The sequence below is a fragment of the Eptesicus fuscus genome, chromosome 12 (assembly GCF_027574615.1).
Source record: "Eptesicus fuscus isolate TK198812 chromosome 12, DD_ASM_mEF_20220401, whole genome shotgun sequence".
NCBI lineage: Eukaryota > Metazoa > Chordata > Mammalia > Chiroptera > Vespertilionidae > Eptesicus > Eptesicus fuscus.
The window spans coordinates 30,260,901-30,276,342 of NC_072484.1; the positions used below are offsets into that span (position 1 = coordinate 30,260,901).

The 15,442-nt window shown below is 44.8% G+C and overlaps 1 protein-coding gene across 3 annotated transcripts in view; it reads right to left on the reverse strand.

Moving 5' to 3' along the window:
- STK35 (serine/threonine kinase 35) overlaps positions 1-15,442 on the reverse strand; it is a 40,975-nt gene that overhangs the window by 15,920 nt on the left and 9,613 nt on the right. For 2 of the 3 annotated variants that reach the window (XR_008557583.1, XR_008557582.1), the window contains exon 3: positions 11,596-12,345. Coding sequence is in view for 1 of the 3 variants with exons in the window: in XM_054723623.1 (XP_054579598.1) it covers positions 11,633-12,345 (713 nt within the window). In the remaining 2 variants the exon portion in view is untranslated. Of the gene's footprint in view, positions 1-10,341; positions 10,379-11,595; positions 12,346-15,442 lie in introns of those variants that run through there. The other variant, XM_054723623.1, reaches the window with a different exon arrangement.

Here is a 15,442-nt window from a genome sequence, read left to right on the forward strand (position 1 = left end):
TCTGTGCCCGTGAAGATACCCTAAGTTCAGCCCCAAATCTGGGACTCAATAGCCCTCCAAGAAGATCCAGACAATCACAACTCACCAAATACCCACTGGAGGAGAGCAGATGAGTTGATATCCATATATCCAAGACATTTATATATTCCTTATCCCCTTCAAGACCCTCTCCTGCAGCATTCACAATCTCTTAAATGGCTCTGCCCCACTGCCTGGTGACCCACAGATAATGGAGTTACCCCTTCCTTAACCTTAATACAATCTACTTGTGAGCTCTTTAGAACCCTCCAAAACATACCTGGAATTCTCCTCACCCTTTTCCATATGCTGAACCTACCAGTCACCCAACCTGGAGAACTGCAGCTTGCTAACTGGGCCCCAGCTTCCATGCCTGCCTCTCTCTAATCCTGCTGGGCCATAGCGCTGGAGTGATCCTGTAAACATGTAAATCAGATGGAGAAAGCCACCGTTCAATGACTTCCCATAATCGACAAAGCTTGGCACTCTCGGGTTCCTGTGCTCCTGCCAGTTCCTTGCCCCTCTGCTTGGCAGAGGCCTCATCCTTCAGGTCTTAGCTTCAATGTCACCTCCTCAGAAAGACTTTCTCTGTCTTGGGCAGGTTCCTATTTTCTATTTCCTTCATCCATATACACACCTGAAACTGTCTCTGTAGTTTCCCTCTATGACATGTGAACGAAGGTATAAATGCCTGGTCCTAGAACCACATCCACTGTGGAACTGAATGTGCCAGGGCCAAGAGAGTAGGGAAGAGGGCCAAGAGTGGTCCTTTGGGTAGTCTGGTTTTCTGGATGAGGAAGCTACGGCCATTAGGAGTGACTTGCCCAAAGTCCCAGTGCAAGGTAATTAGAGAAGACAGAGCCAGGATTAGACCCTGGCAGGCCCTCCCAGCTCTTAGGCCTAGATCCAAGCTTTTTGAGGGCAAAGGGGTAAGAGGCAGGCAGTTGGCTCCGTGTTTAACAGATAAGGTGGTGGATGGTGCCTTTACCCTCTCTGCTAGTTTCAGACCAAGTGTGCAGCAGCATCACTGGAGCCTGCAGGTCTGAGGTGAGGTGGGAAATACGCCTACCAAGTGGCCCCGCATGCTGCCAGTGCGGGGACCACCATTTGAGAACCACTGTGCTAAGGTTTGTCACTGGCACTATGTGTTGAGGGGTCGGAGTTAGTGGGGAGTGTGGCAATAGCTTGTCGATATCTTCAAGTTCACAGGACTTAATCTCAATCTATTAAGTAGAACACTTCTTTCCCATAACATCCTCAGTTCCTTCCATTGGTAAAAGGGAAACAGTCTTTCTAACCATGGGTAAGCCCATGTAATTAGGCTGCAGATCCTGAAGACTCACCTCTGGGTCTGCCTACGGCATCACTATGTTATGCCCAACTCAGTAAAATCCTAAGAGCAGGTGGGAAACTGGAGTTCTGGGGACAGCGGTGTCCCTGCCATAGGACGGCCAACACTGGGCTGAGTGACTGCTCTCCGTGCTACACCTGCCCGATGCTCATGCCCTGGTGTTCGAGGCAGGCGAGGGAGGAAGTCTCTGGATAGTGTCAGTGGTGACATCTGGATTTCAGTTTAGGCAATTGGCCTAAACTCCCAAATAATTTTTTTTTAAAGGTAAAAGTCACCCTTGTTTGTCTGGGGTGTGGTATATTCACACCCATTTTTGCTGCTCTATGCAGTTCCTTCCAAACATTCATCAAACCCAAGCAAGCAAATCTGGTTACTAACAACAAATGAGCTTTTACTGACTTCCAGCTCTCCGGTGTCTGGTACAAGGCTGGGCGGTGCTCGAAAGGCCCATGCACTCTGCCAAGATCTAACACTACTTCCCAGTCCCTGCCTTAGATTTGCCCCACACTGGAGCTTTCTGGGAAGACATGTCTTAGGCATGTCTAAACAAGCAGAAAGGAAAAAATAAGAGGGTGTTGTGACATTTCCGGGGTTCCTTTTTCCAAAAAGATGGATGTAAATACAGAATGAGTCAACTGGCTCACATCATGTGACTTTCCCACTGGAACAGATGATCAATACTGAAGCCCAATATGATACACCCAAGCCAACCTGCCTTCCATTCCTGCTAACAGCTCATGCCTCGTAATTAAGAAAAATCAAGATCACCATCTACAAGATTACCTGCCCAGGCCCACATTAGCTCCTCTGTGCAGCCAGGGGACACAGAAGCATTTTCAGCTTCCTCACTATGCCCTACGGTGTGTCTAGGTGGCTCTAATCCATTCCTCCCTAGACATCACTTTCTTTTACAAAGAAACAAAATACTGAATTCTGACCTGTGCACAATGCAGGCTGAGTTATAGCTTTCCCCTAACACCTCTAACAGAAAGTGAAATCCCTTTACGTTGGGAAATTCATTGCAGTACTTTATGGTATTGATTTATTTTAAACTTGGCTGGCAGTTTTAAGGCCTGCCATGCCTCTGAATCCTAGAAATGCTGCAGGAGGTCTCCATTTCCTCTGATTCTGTAATACCACAGAGGACTCACTAGGGGAAATGAAACGAGGGGCTGGGAGCTTATCTACTGCTGCCCCTTATTTATCAAATCAGAACCTTGGGGAGTCTCCCCAGGTTCTGGGCCTAGAATGCATCTCTGCTTAGGATTTTCACTAGAACAGTACCCTTTCCCCCTGCCAGCTCAGTCCTGCACCCAGCAAAGCCTCACTATGCCCAGGAGAGTTTCTGACAAATCCTGAGATGTGACCTCTTCCCCTATTATCTGGCTGACAAGGTGCCCCTAAACCTACCTTCCAGAACCAGCCCAGGGCACCACCTCCTCCCGAAAGCTTTCCCTCCACTCTCTCCATGCTTCCTGTCTGTTTCCCAAGTCACGCCTACTACAACCAAGTGTCATCCCCATATGTCATCCCCACTGCTAACCCGAGCTCCAAGAGGGCAACACTGCAGTCAGCACCCTCAACACCTCCCCTGGGCAAGTGCCTGCCATCGCCAGGAGGGCTCTTGCTCTTTAAATCTGCCTTGGCCACAATCTGTCAACACAGGGCTGCAGGCAGCAACACCAATGACAGGCATACATGACAAAATCCCTTGCTTTACTCAAGATTCAATGAGCTAATAAGTGTGTTGGGAGAACCCAGCAACCCTGCCATTTTGCTTTGAGTCCTCATCAACCTCCAATGCCCAGGCTAAGTTCACTTGGAAAGGACTCTGGCGAGGGCACTAGGGAACAGAGACAACGGGTCCTTGTACAAACGCCACAGACTGTCCTGCCAGCACTCCCTCAGTGCCAGTGCTCTCCTGGCTGCCGTCACGTGGGCGTGCTTTGGGTCTCCCACTTCCCAACCTTTTGGTAATTTTGATGTCTCCTTTCTTGCGTGACTTCTGCCTACTGTTGCCGGACCCTTGGTTATCCCAGCCATGCCTCACCTAACCATGTTTGAGGCTGTATCAGTGTGACATAAGAGGAATCCACACACAGGTGACCTCGCCTGAAGGATCAGACGGTGGCCCTGTTGCAGTGTGCTCAGATACTTGTCAGACTCTGAAGGAGGCACCAGGCGGCATTGCCCACTAACACCTAAAGGACCACCTGTGATGCTATTGAAAGGGGAAATCGCAGTCTGCCTCAAAATATAAACCCATCAAAAGCTACTTTTAAAGAGGCTGCAAGGGGCAGAATAGAACAGTGGAATTTCCAGTCAGGTACCTTGTTTTAAATCCTGACTCTCAAAACCTTAGGAAAGTGATTCTCAGCTTGCCCATCAGCAGAAAGATGGCAGAAAACAGAACACTTATGCAAATGCTGTAGATAATACATGTAAAGTACTTAGTTCAGGGTCAGAGATAAAAGGGCAGTAAAGTCAGGTCGCCCCTTGTCCTAACTGGTTTGGCTCAGTGGATAGAGCGTCGGACTGCGGACTCAAGGGTCCCAGGTTCGATTCTGGTCAAGGGCATGTACCTTGGTTGCGGGCACATCCCCAGTGGGGAGTGTGCAGGAGGCAGCTGAAACGATGTTTATTTCTCATCGATGTTTCTAACTCTCTATCCCTCTCCCTTCCTCTCTGTAAAAAAATCAATAAAATATATTAAAAAAAAAAAAAAAGTCAGGTGGCCCCTCAAAGCAGGTTTTTATAACCAGGAGCTGTTGTTTGTGAAGTTTCTGTGTGTCCCTGGGGTAAGAGGAAATGGGAGTTGGAAGGACCCCAACCGTCAAGGCAGCTTTACTCACAGATGGGTGATTACAAGAGCGATTCTGATTTGCCCAGAGGGACGCTGTCTAGGAGGAGCCAAGGATGCCAGGGAGGGAGGAGGAGAATGTGAGCAGCAACAGCCGGGGGCAGGCCTGTCCCTTTCACAGATGCTCTGATGTCCTGCTGAGCTTCAAGGGACAGATTATCCCTGGGGGCCACCAGCCTCATTACATAACCTACAGCTCAGCTTCCTCCTGTTCATAGGCAGGAGCAAACAAGGCACAAAAGCTGCTCAGAGGAGCTGACTGACCTTACAAACACCAGCCTTCCCCATGTGGGGGGAACACCCAGAAAACACCAGTAGACAGACCAGGCCCCAGAAGACGTCTCAGATGCTAGTTCCTAGGGATGTCAGGACTTCACAGTGAAGGTTGAGCTTTCAAACCCTCAGGATCTTCACTCACAACCCCTCCACTCACACACAGCATCATGAATTCTAGTGAGAAAGGCAAGGCTGGGACTTCCACTTTACAGACAGGGGGCTCAAGAAGGTCAGAGGTTCCAGGTCTGCTTGGATAAAAGAATTTGCAATCACTGGTTAAATACATGCGCCCCCCACCCCAATGTTCTCTCTGCTTTAACTAAAACCCCCCATCGTTTAATGATCTAATCATCCATTCTAGGGTGAGGGTGGCGTTTCCCTCCTCCTACCCTCCCTTTGTTCAAGGCTTCACCAGGGACTAAGTGGGACGAGCCTCTGGAGTATAAGAATCAAACCTCTGATTTTGGCCCCTTCGGCAGTTACACCTTTTCCATAAAGCTGTCTTTGCTTACACTCTCCTTTGGTCTACCTAACTAGTTGTTCACCAGCACAACTGAGCTTTTTCAGAGAAGAGATGACCTCCCGACTGGAAACCTACCCAGTGCGACACCTCCCACCCACTTTATTCATCTTAAAATGAGAAGGTGCTAGGAGGGCTTTACTCATCTCAGAATGAGCGGGTACTTGGTGCTCAGTTATTTGTTGAAGTCCGTCATAAAAACATGAGTTTTAAAGATGATTCAATGAGGTAATATACCATACTGGGTAAAGTCACCCATGGCTTTACTCCTTATTAGCTCTGTGGCCTTCGGGAAGTTACTTAAGAAGTTAATGAAATAATGGGCACAAAGCACTTAGCCCAGGGATGACCAATAATTATCATCATCTTTGGTCATCTTCAGTACTGTCACCTTCCTCCTTTGGAGCCTAACCCCTCAACCCTGCACACTCACTCCTTCCTTTGGAGCCTGACCCCTCACCCGCCACCTCCCCAGGGAGGGCAGTCCTATGAGGGAAGTGGGCATGTCTTAGGTGCTCCTGGGTTATTTCATGGCTGTCCTGATGGCTGGGCCAGGAAGTCACAGTCAACAGAGAAGGGACCTGGAGACCTATCTAGTCCTGGGTTCCCAATTTCTCACCTAAAACTCCCTTTTAAATTTATCCCCCAGTGATTCTGTTTTGAAGATTTTGCTGTTTTAAACAAAATACATCAGTTGTTACAGAATGATTAGAAACCCTTAAAAAAACAACTGCAAGAAACCACATCAGTTTAAGCATTTCTTGTCCATTTTTAGTGTCACTTCTGATTAACTTGATACCTATAAGGTGACACAGTTTGGGGTGTAATTCCAGACAAAAGGAAGTAGATCTGAGTGGCTCCCACAGCTTCAATGTGAGTAAACTTGCTTTGCCTGATCTCAGATGAGCTGAAAAGATTGTGAATCCCCCAAAGACCATTAGGGACCCACGTAGAGGTTTGGGGACCTCACGTTAAAAGCACCTCAACTCTTGTAATACAGGGGCAAAATCTGAAGCCAGGTCAAGGAGCTAACCAAGGTCACCAGCTTGTTAGCCCCAGAAGCACATCTTTGAGCCCAGGCCAAGGATAAATATATCACTTATCACTGCAACAAGAAATTAGGCTGGATTTCTTTCTCTGATGGCAGCTGCTTAACATCTGAGAAAGAAATCAGGCCCAATTTCTTGAAGTGATAGCAGCTACCAAAATCACATGAAGTACAGAATATTTTCTATAACCCATGTCACACCATCTGATTTCCTTCAGCAGGCTTGAGCTGCCTGCTCCAAATAAACAGCATTTAAAGATCCTGGCTTCGAAAGGCCCTAGTAACCAAGATTTGTGTATTAGACAGCAAACTTGGCCATGAATGCAGACACCCTCATCCCATAACTTCCTGGTAACAAGTGGGTGGTGGCACCTGGAACATGAATTTGGCTGGCTCTCAATTTGGGTAAGGCTTGTGGCTGGCTGGTAGGAACCATTAGGAATTATTAAGCATCATCAAAAAATGACAAATAAAAGATATAATCCATCACTGAGCAATCTTTAAAATATATAATATAGGGCTCCTGCAGGAGACAACCAATTGACAAGTTACTCTTACATTGAAGTTTCTCTCTGTCTCTCCCTGACTCTCTTCCATTCTCACTAAAAATCAATGGAAAAATATCCTCGGGTGAGGATTAACAAAAAAATAAAGGTGATTAAATGTTAAAAAGAAAAAATATCTATTTGGTAATCATCAGAGGCAAGGCCACTCTCAAGACCACTGCCTTTAAAAAAAAGAAAAAAAGAACACATACTTCAAGTTAAAGTGTATATATCTAAAATTCTACAATTTAACATTTCATTTAGGCAGTTTTTATAAGGCACTTTCACAACCTCTTGTGATTCCCAACAACCTCAATAAGATAAGTATGATCCACTCTATTTTATGGATAATAAAACCCAGAGAGATAAAATAACTCGCCTCAGGTCACATAGCCAGTAAACCACCGAAATGGGACTCAATCTTAGATAATCCACTAGGCAACATGCCATTCAGGGAAAACCTTTGTTTCCAACCCAAAGTATACTTCCATTCATTGTTGTAAAACACTAAAATCATGTAACCCTGACTTAAATATTACTCTGAAATCTACAATCCTAGATTGGTGCGGGTACTGGAGATAAGTATGTTTCCCATATGCAGCTAGAGTTGGAGCCACAACAGGTCTAATAGAAAAGCAGGCTAGGAATCAGGACACACAAACTCAGTGCCTTCATTGGTCTCCAGCTGCCCCCTACTTCTCAGCTCCCCTTCCTAGTAAAATTGTAACAGTCATCAATACCAGCATAGGTTCTCAAAGTGTGGTATGCAGTTTGGGAATCCATGAAACTAATAAACGTTTTCATAACACTCAGACATTATTTGCCTTTTCCCTTCCATTCTCTCCTAAAGTGTACAGTGGAGTTTTCTAGAAGTTTCATGATGAGAGACATGGCACCAGGTTATAATGCAGAAGCATATATGAGAATCCAGCTGACTATTAAGGCAGATACTAAAGAGATTTGCAAAACTATAAGACAGTGCCATTCTACTGTTTCATGTGAAAATATTTTCATAAATTATGATACTTATGTTAACATGTAGTCAATCTAGCTAATATTTATATTCACTAGAAAGGAACATTTAAAACATTTGTCTTAACTTCTAATATCACAAATATCCATAGATAAAACCTAAAACAAAAACTCTCTGGAGTCCTCGGTTTCAAGTGTTAACAGACCAAAACTAAGAGACATTGCTCTATTCTCTCCCTTGTCTCCAATTATTCTTTCATTCCCTCTCAAACCTACTCTAGTTAATGGTTTTCCCCATTATGTGCCACCAAAACTGTTCATGAGCACTAAGGATTTCCCAGTTGTTAAATCCATTGGTTGGTCCATCCACAGTCCTCATCTCACTCAATATACCAGCATATATGCCATGGCTGATTACTTCTTCCTCCTTCGGTGTTTCCTTCACCTGGCTTCCAGGAGACCATATCCAGGTCTCCAATCCGTGGTTTCTTTTCTCCCCAGTCTCAATGTTGGATGGCTCAGAGCTCAGTTGTTCGTTGGAATCTTCTCTATATTCACTGTAGCACCTTGGCCATCTCTAAATTTGTATCTCTAGGCCAGACCTCCTCCCTGAACTCCACACTCATCCAACTCTCCACTCTACCTCTGTAGTTGGATTCTAATAGGCATTTCAAACTTTCAGATGACTAAAACCTAACTCTCCAGCCAAACCTGTTCCTCCTAATGTCTTCCCAATTTCAGCTGATGGTAACTTTATCCTTCCAATGTCTTCCAAGGCCAAAACCTTGAAGTCATCCTCAATTCCTTTCTTACATTCAATCCAGCAGGAAATCCTGTTGGCTGACTTCAAAAACTCACCCCAAATCCAATCATCACCTCCCCTGCTCCACTGTTACCTCTCACCTGGGTTATTACAGTAGCCCCCATCTCATCCCCTCACTTGCTCAACCCTGTAGCTTACTTTTAGCACAAAAGTCATAGTGACTCTTAAAACATTAGATAACTAAATACACACCAATGTGTTTCTCTCTTACCCAAGAATGAAAGCCAAACTCCTTACAATGGCCTATAAAGCCTATTCTAATTGACTCCTAGTTGTCTCTCTGGGCTTTCTTCCTACACTCTTCTTCGTTTACTATACCGCCCTTAAGCCTTTAGGCTGGCTGTTTCCTCTGGAATGCTCTTTTGCCAGAAATCCTCATGACTCACTCTCTAAACTACTAACCTTCACTACTCAAATGTCACTGTCTCAAGGAGACCCACCCTGATCTCTTCTACTTCAAAACACACCTCCAGTCCCGCCTGACCTCCCAGCATTCTGATCTCCCTTATCCTGTTCTACACCCACCCCACCCCCAGCACTTAGTACTTTCTAACATATCACCTACGTTTGACTAGAATGTCTCCACAGCTGCAAGAATTTGTTTTGTTCACTAATGTATCTTCTGTGCCTAAAATCATCCCTGCCAAATAGTTTCCCAATAAATCAATATATAGAATCAGCTTCTCCATCTATAAAGCCTACTGGGAGAAAAAGGTATTTGGACTCAATAGACCTTTCCAATTTTAGCCAGATAGAGCTCAAGTCCTAATTGATTTGAAGCTTTTGTAACCAATCTCCTCACCTGAGGATATTTTCCCCTCACTGATTTTAGAGATTGGAAGGGAAAACAGGGTAAGAAAGAGAAACATCAATACAAGAGACACATCGATGGGTTGCCTCTTGCACACCCCTGATCCAGGCCAATTATCAGGCCTGCAACCAGGTACATGCCCTTGACTGGAAATCAAACCCAGACCACCCTTCATTCTGTGGATCAATGTTCTAACAACTGAGCCAAACTGGCCAGGGCATAACTGATGTGAAACTTTTAACACAAGGCTCAGCATCTGGTCACACAGACCTGGGCCCGGGCCCATAATTCTAAGTGCCCAGCTAGGGCAGGATAGGCTACACTCAAATAGGAACCAAAGACCAAGTACTGTACTGTCTTTATTAGCTGTCAGCCTGGGACACTATGTACCTAACTTTTTCTCCTCTCAAGGTCACCTATTTCTCTTACTTGCAGGAATCACTCCTATTTAGCAAAAACAGCACAAATCTCAAGTGTGGATGTCCAAATGCAAGCCATGATCTCAATTAGTTGTGACAACCCCATAATCCTAACCCCAATTCAGGCCCCTCTTCCAATGACAACCTTCTTCCTATTCCAGGGCAAACTTAAATTCTAAGGGGTTTTTTAAAGTGTAAAAGATGAGATGGAAATGGGAAGTGACAGCATGAAATACGGATTAAAACACTCTCTAGCCAACCCTTTTGGGGGGTTTAACATGGTATTAGCCCAAATCTAGCTTTAGGGAACATGATTCTCTTCCTCATTGGGCAGGACTGGCCTGGCATCTGGAAGGTACTCATAAATGTTCATGGAATGGAACAATTAAACCAAGTGACTCACTCTAGAAATAAATTTTGTGAGAGCACTACAGATGTAACCAGCTCAACACAGTATTTACCAAGTCCAACTAGAAATCTGAGGATGATGAAAGGAAAGGAGGGCGACTAAAAACCCACCCAGATGATGGAGAGCTCTGTGTCTCATGTGCTGAGGCCCCCTTCTTCTGATCAACCACCGGGATTAGCCCCATCTCCATCACCTCATTTCAAGGCTTCAGCGAAATGTAAGAGTAGTTTACTTCCAGCTTGCCATATTAATATTAAGAAAAAAGGCAAAAGAAAAGGAGCGGCATGAGTAAGATATACCTGCTTTTAATTTAGTAGGATATAGAGCTGCAAAGGAGAAACAAAATGGTACATGTGAAAATACCTAGCAAATAGGTCAATGTTCTTTTATTCCCTTCCCACAGAGATTTCTGTTTTTAAGGAAAAGAATTCTGACCAGAACACTAGCTAGCATTTGCATATACTATCATTACTCTCCCACATCTATTACTTTCTTCTACTTCCACATTTGGCCAGTTGTCTTGCCAATTCTCTGCCCTGAAGATCAAGGCACTCCTTTATCCTCAGTGCTACCTAACTGCAGGTTCAACAACATCCCTTACTAGTGTGAATAAAACTGATCCAATTGGTCTCTACTCACCCAAACTGGTGGAGTCTCTCAAATGTGCTAAGGTCCCTCTGGCTTCAGGTCCTTTGCAGAGGTTAGATCTTCTACCTGGAATGCTCCTCCTTGCCCCCAATTTCCTACTCTTGCCTCTGGCCAACATCCCCTGAAAGGTCAGTTTTCCTTAACTCTTCCCCTTTGTTGCAAAGAGACTATGATAAATATTGAGTACTGTTTCTCCCCCCAACTAAGCTGCAAATTTCATGAGGATGGGGCAAATTTCTGGTGTTGCTTACCATTGTTACCCCAGAGCCTAGCACAACACTTGACGAGGGAAAGCTCACAATGTGGGCAATAATTTACATAAGCAAAGCCTTCCAGGTAAGAATACTCACACAGTCTTTAGAGCGTATAAAAATGGAGAAACCATCTGCTATCTAGAGTAGGAAAATGGCTATATTATGGTACTTATCATGAAAGCCATACTTTCAAAGTATGACATGGGGAAATGCTCAGATTAGCATGGAGTGAAAGAGCAGGAAACAAAATTATTAACTAACCACAGCATGATCTATGTAGAAGTGGATGTCCAAGTAGGAGGGATACAATTAGGGATGGCATTTATCCCCTGAAAAAAATTGCCCGTTACCTTTTTGTACATTTTCTACAGTAAGCCTTTATTAATTAATGAGAAAACATTTCTAGGAAATGTAAGAACTCAACTCCAATGCAACTCCACTCAGAAAACGTCTCTAGATATTCCAACTCATACTCAAATAATCCCACATATCTCCTCATCAAGACTTGGGGGATCTTTGATAACAAGCACTTAGATCTCTTCAATCCTGCATTTCCCAAATCCATAAGGGCCCGCCCCAGAGCCCAGGGTGAGAAATTCAGTCCAGGAAGACTGCATGCACAACAAAAAGAGTACACTCACCTAGTTTAAAAACAACCAAGATGCTTTGCCCTGAATTTTAAGCAGCACATGTGACCTGGTCCATTCTGGTTTCAAGTTCAAAGGCATCAGGCCGGTCCTGTGGGTTAGCAGCTAACATATCTTTCAAGAGCTGCTTGATCCCCTCAGACATGGAAGTCCTGCGTTTCTGGGGGATGTGCAACTCCATCTTTGGATTTTCTAGCAGCGCCTCACCAACAGGGACGATCTCGGTCCCCTGTTTGATATAGGTCCCCAGGAGCTCCTTCTTGGTCTCAGAGTCAATGAAAGTGATTCTTTCTATCATTGCCCAGATGATAATGCCCAGGGCAAAGATGTCAGCCTTGGCTGTGTAGTGTCCCTCCCAGACTTCAGGGGCCATGTAGAAGTCTGAGCCGCAGGCTGAGGACAGCCAGTATTTATTCACATTCACATTTTTGTTGTTTTGATTACCCTCTTTGCCTCGGGGGGCTAGCCCAGCACAGACCTTGCTTAGTCCAAAGTCTGCCACCTTGAGGATGGGGGTGCCAGACCTCTCCGTGATAAGGATGTTGTCTGGCTTTAGGTCCCTGTGCACGATGTGGTTTTTGTGCAGGAAGGCAATGGCGCTTGTGAGCTGTAGCATGAAGCTTTTGTTGGTGGCTGGGTCCGGCCTCCGGGACAGGACGTACTGATTCAGGTCTCCACCTTCACAGAACTCCATGACAAACCAGAGATAACAGGGCTCCTCAGCATAACCCAGGATCCTTTCTCCTAAATCAAAGGAAGACCGGAAAGAGCTTGAGTGAGATGGGCACATTCACACCACCTTTAGGCTACAGGAATGCAGTCTATTAAAGTTAAGAGTGACAGTGGTGACAACTGCTCCAATCCAGAAGGACTAGTAAAATTGGCATGAGCCAACTCTACACAGCCAGCCCATCTCTACTCACACAGGATGAGTTAAAGGACAAAACATGACACAGGCTGCAGGGACTGGCATCAAGCACCTGGATTTGGAGTTAAGGGTGCCTGAGTTGTAACTCTGGTTTACTGCTGACTGCTGAACAGCCAGGAGGCAACGTAGTTTACCTTTCCATGTTTCTACTTCTGCTTCTTCATCTGTAAATGGCTACATGTAACCACTTACAGAGTGCCTGCACTGGCACTTTACATTCAACTTAATGTTTACCACTACCTAAGGAGGTAGAAGGAAACAGCTCCATCTTATAAAATGAAGAACCTGTGGCTCACAGAGACTTAGAATTCACAGACTCAAATCCAGTTGACTGCGAAACCATTGCATTTCTTTATACTGTTTCCAATGAGGCAGCACCATACCACCCATACCTCCCAGGGCTGCTGATGAGACAAGGCAAAGCATGTGAGAAGATTGTCAAATGTTTGTTACTCCATGCCAAGCAAATGACCTTCCCTCCCTTCTTTATTAACGTATATTGATTCTTGTCAATACATCTAGAACTGCACTCCAATTATGTTTATTCCAGAGGCACACTCCAATTCATCAGTTTTCTGCTAGCCCACCATGTGCCCATCACAGTGAGTACACAACACTCCCATCTCTAATGAAGCTTGATTTAAAGAAGATTACCATTATTTCAAAGGTGAGTAGGAGCTGCCAGATCTGAAGAAATGAGGAGGGACAAGACTTAAGTTATCCCTAAAGGACAGGCTGTACATCAGCAGGGAGAAGGGAATCTAGGCTGAGAGATGGAATGGATTAACAGAACAAAGAACAAATGGACTAAAGGTATAAATAGGAAGTCTGGTGGGAACAGTGGAGTCTGAAGTAGATATATAGGTGGAATCACATTGTGTTGGCTTTAAACTCCAGCTCTTTCTTTCCTTTTGAACCATAGAAGCTCCAGAAAAGCTGGTGACTGGCATCTCCACACAAATCCCAATATTCTTTTTTTTTTAGTTATTATCTTTTTATTTTTTCCATCACCATTTACTCCCTCTATGCCATCTTCCACCTCAGCCCAAGGTGCCCTTATGTGAAGTTATTTGATAACTACCAGTGCCCCAGAAGTTAAGCCTCAAGTAGACAGAGGTCTGACCTAGCTGACGAGGCTGGGCCTGCCCAAGGTGGCCACATGGATCATTCACGACTATGCCAGGGCCTAAGGACAAGTCCTATGATCCCCAGTATGGTATCTCCATTCTACTAAAAACGACGGCTATTCACAGCCTCTCCTGGAAGGTTTCTCTTTACTAGTTATTTACTGTACCTCATTATAAAGAGAAACAGTGATCCAGGATATCCTGCCCCCTTCCAACCCAAATGGCCCCCAAAGTACCAGAGCACTTAGTCTACCAAAGCCAGTGGTTTAGGAGTTCTAGGTTAAGGCAATAAAATTGACAAGGCAAAACCCTTAGGTTTCTGACCATGATCTGACAGGCCTTATTTCCCCTGTAATTATATAATTTGTTTGTTTAATCACTCACAAGCAAAGTAATACAGGTAGAACCAGTTTAGGGCAGATGGGTTTCTTTCTTTCTTTTTTTAAATCAGTTGTTTCCCATCTCATAATCCTCTTTCTAGGTTATCGGCTTTAGTGGGCTGAGGTTCTTTATCTAAAAACACTATAAAAGGAAGTGGTGATCTGAATCCTGAATCAATCTAGACTCCAGAACAAAAACTCATAAATAGGGGCAAGAAATGTCTGCTGGTGGTAGAGCCAGAAAGGAAAAGATTAAAAAAACCATCAAATCCCTTCTGCAAAGGCCCCATCAGAAAACAGAGCAACTTTTTCAATGAAACAGTGGGGAAAGAAAGGGTGGGGAGTGATTATTTTATATACAAAGTTGGGAACTATGGCAACTGAAGTAAAAAGAAAACAAGTCTGCAAAACAGACTACAAAGTAAGTTCAGGTTATGAGAATCCAGGGAAAGAAAAAAAGTACCCTAAGTGAGTGAATGGGTGGGGCAGATGGGACCCAGGACTGAAGAGCCTGGGGAGTGAGCTAAGCTTAGGAGACACTTCAGGGATGGGGGTGGGGGCTGTTTATTGAGAGGAAAGCACTGGAGAGGAAGAAACATTCTTAGAATCAGACACAGCATCCATGAGCATGACAGAATGGAAAACTGGGGAACGCAGCTACTTGTCCTAGAGACAAAAATTACTTCTTTGCACAGGCTTATTTCACACGAGAAGCTGAAGATGTTTTCATGTGGAGTCCCCAGCAGCCCACTTAAAAAAAAAAAAAAAAAAAAAGGAAGAGACTGGTCAGACTTCCAGTTCTTTCCTTCAGGCAGATTGCCTACCTGGGCCTCTAGGTTACCTCACAGCAGGTGGAGGGAGGGGAGGTGGCACTCCATGCATCTCTCTTGAGAAGCAGGCCAAGCTGAAGTAACAGGAAGAGCACAGACCAGAAGGCAAGGAGTCCCATGGGTTTACTGAGTGGTTTCTTAGTTCAAAGGAAACCATGGAGAGACTGAGGCACGATGGCTAGAACTCTGGGCAAGTCCCTGAACCTCTTTGAGCCTCAGTCTTGTAATCTACCAAATGGACATGACACCTGCTCCACATATTACTGCGAGTTAAGTCACAGGCATGAAACACATTTTGCCAAGTGTAAGATACTTTGGGGCATCACATCCTGCCTACCACTAACATCACTATTCCTACCAGATCTCAGCCTAATCCTAGGAAGTCACTGATTTCAACAATCCTGGTGCTGCAGGCCATGTGTTAGGCAAAAGATGAAACAGATCAGAAAATGAAAGTCCATGATTCCGTATCACATTTCACAGGCCTATAGCCAAAACCCATAGCTAGACCAGACCACAATTGTTTTAGGTGACCTCTATCTATAAAGCATCCTCTCCCTAAATCTGCGTGTACCT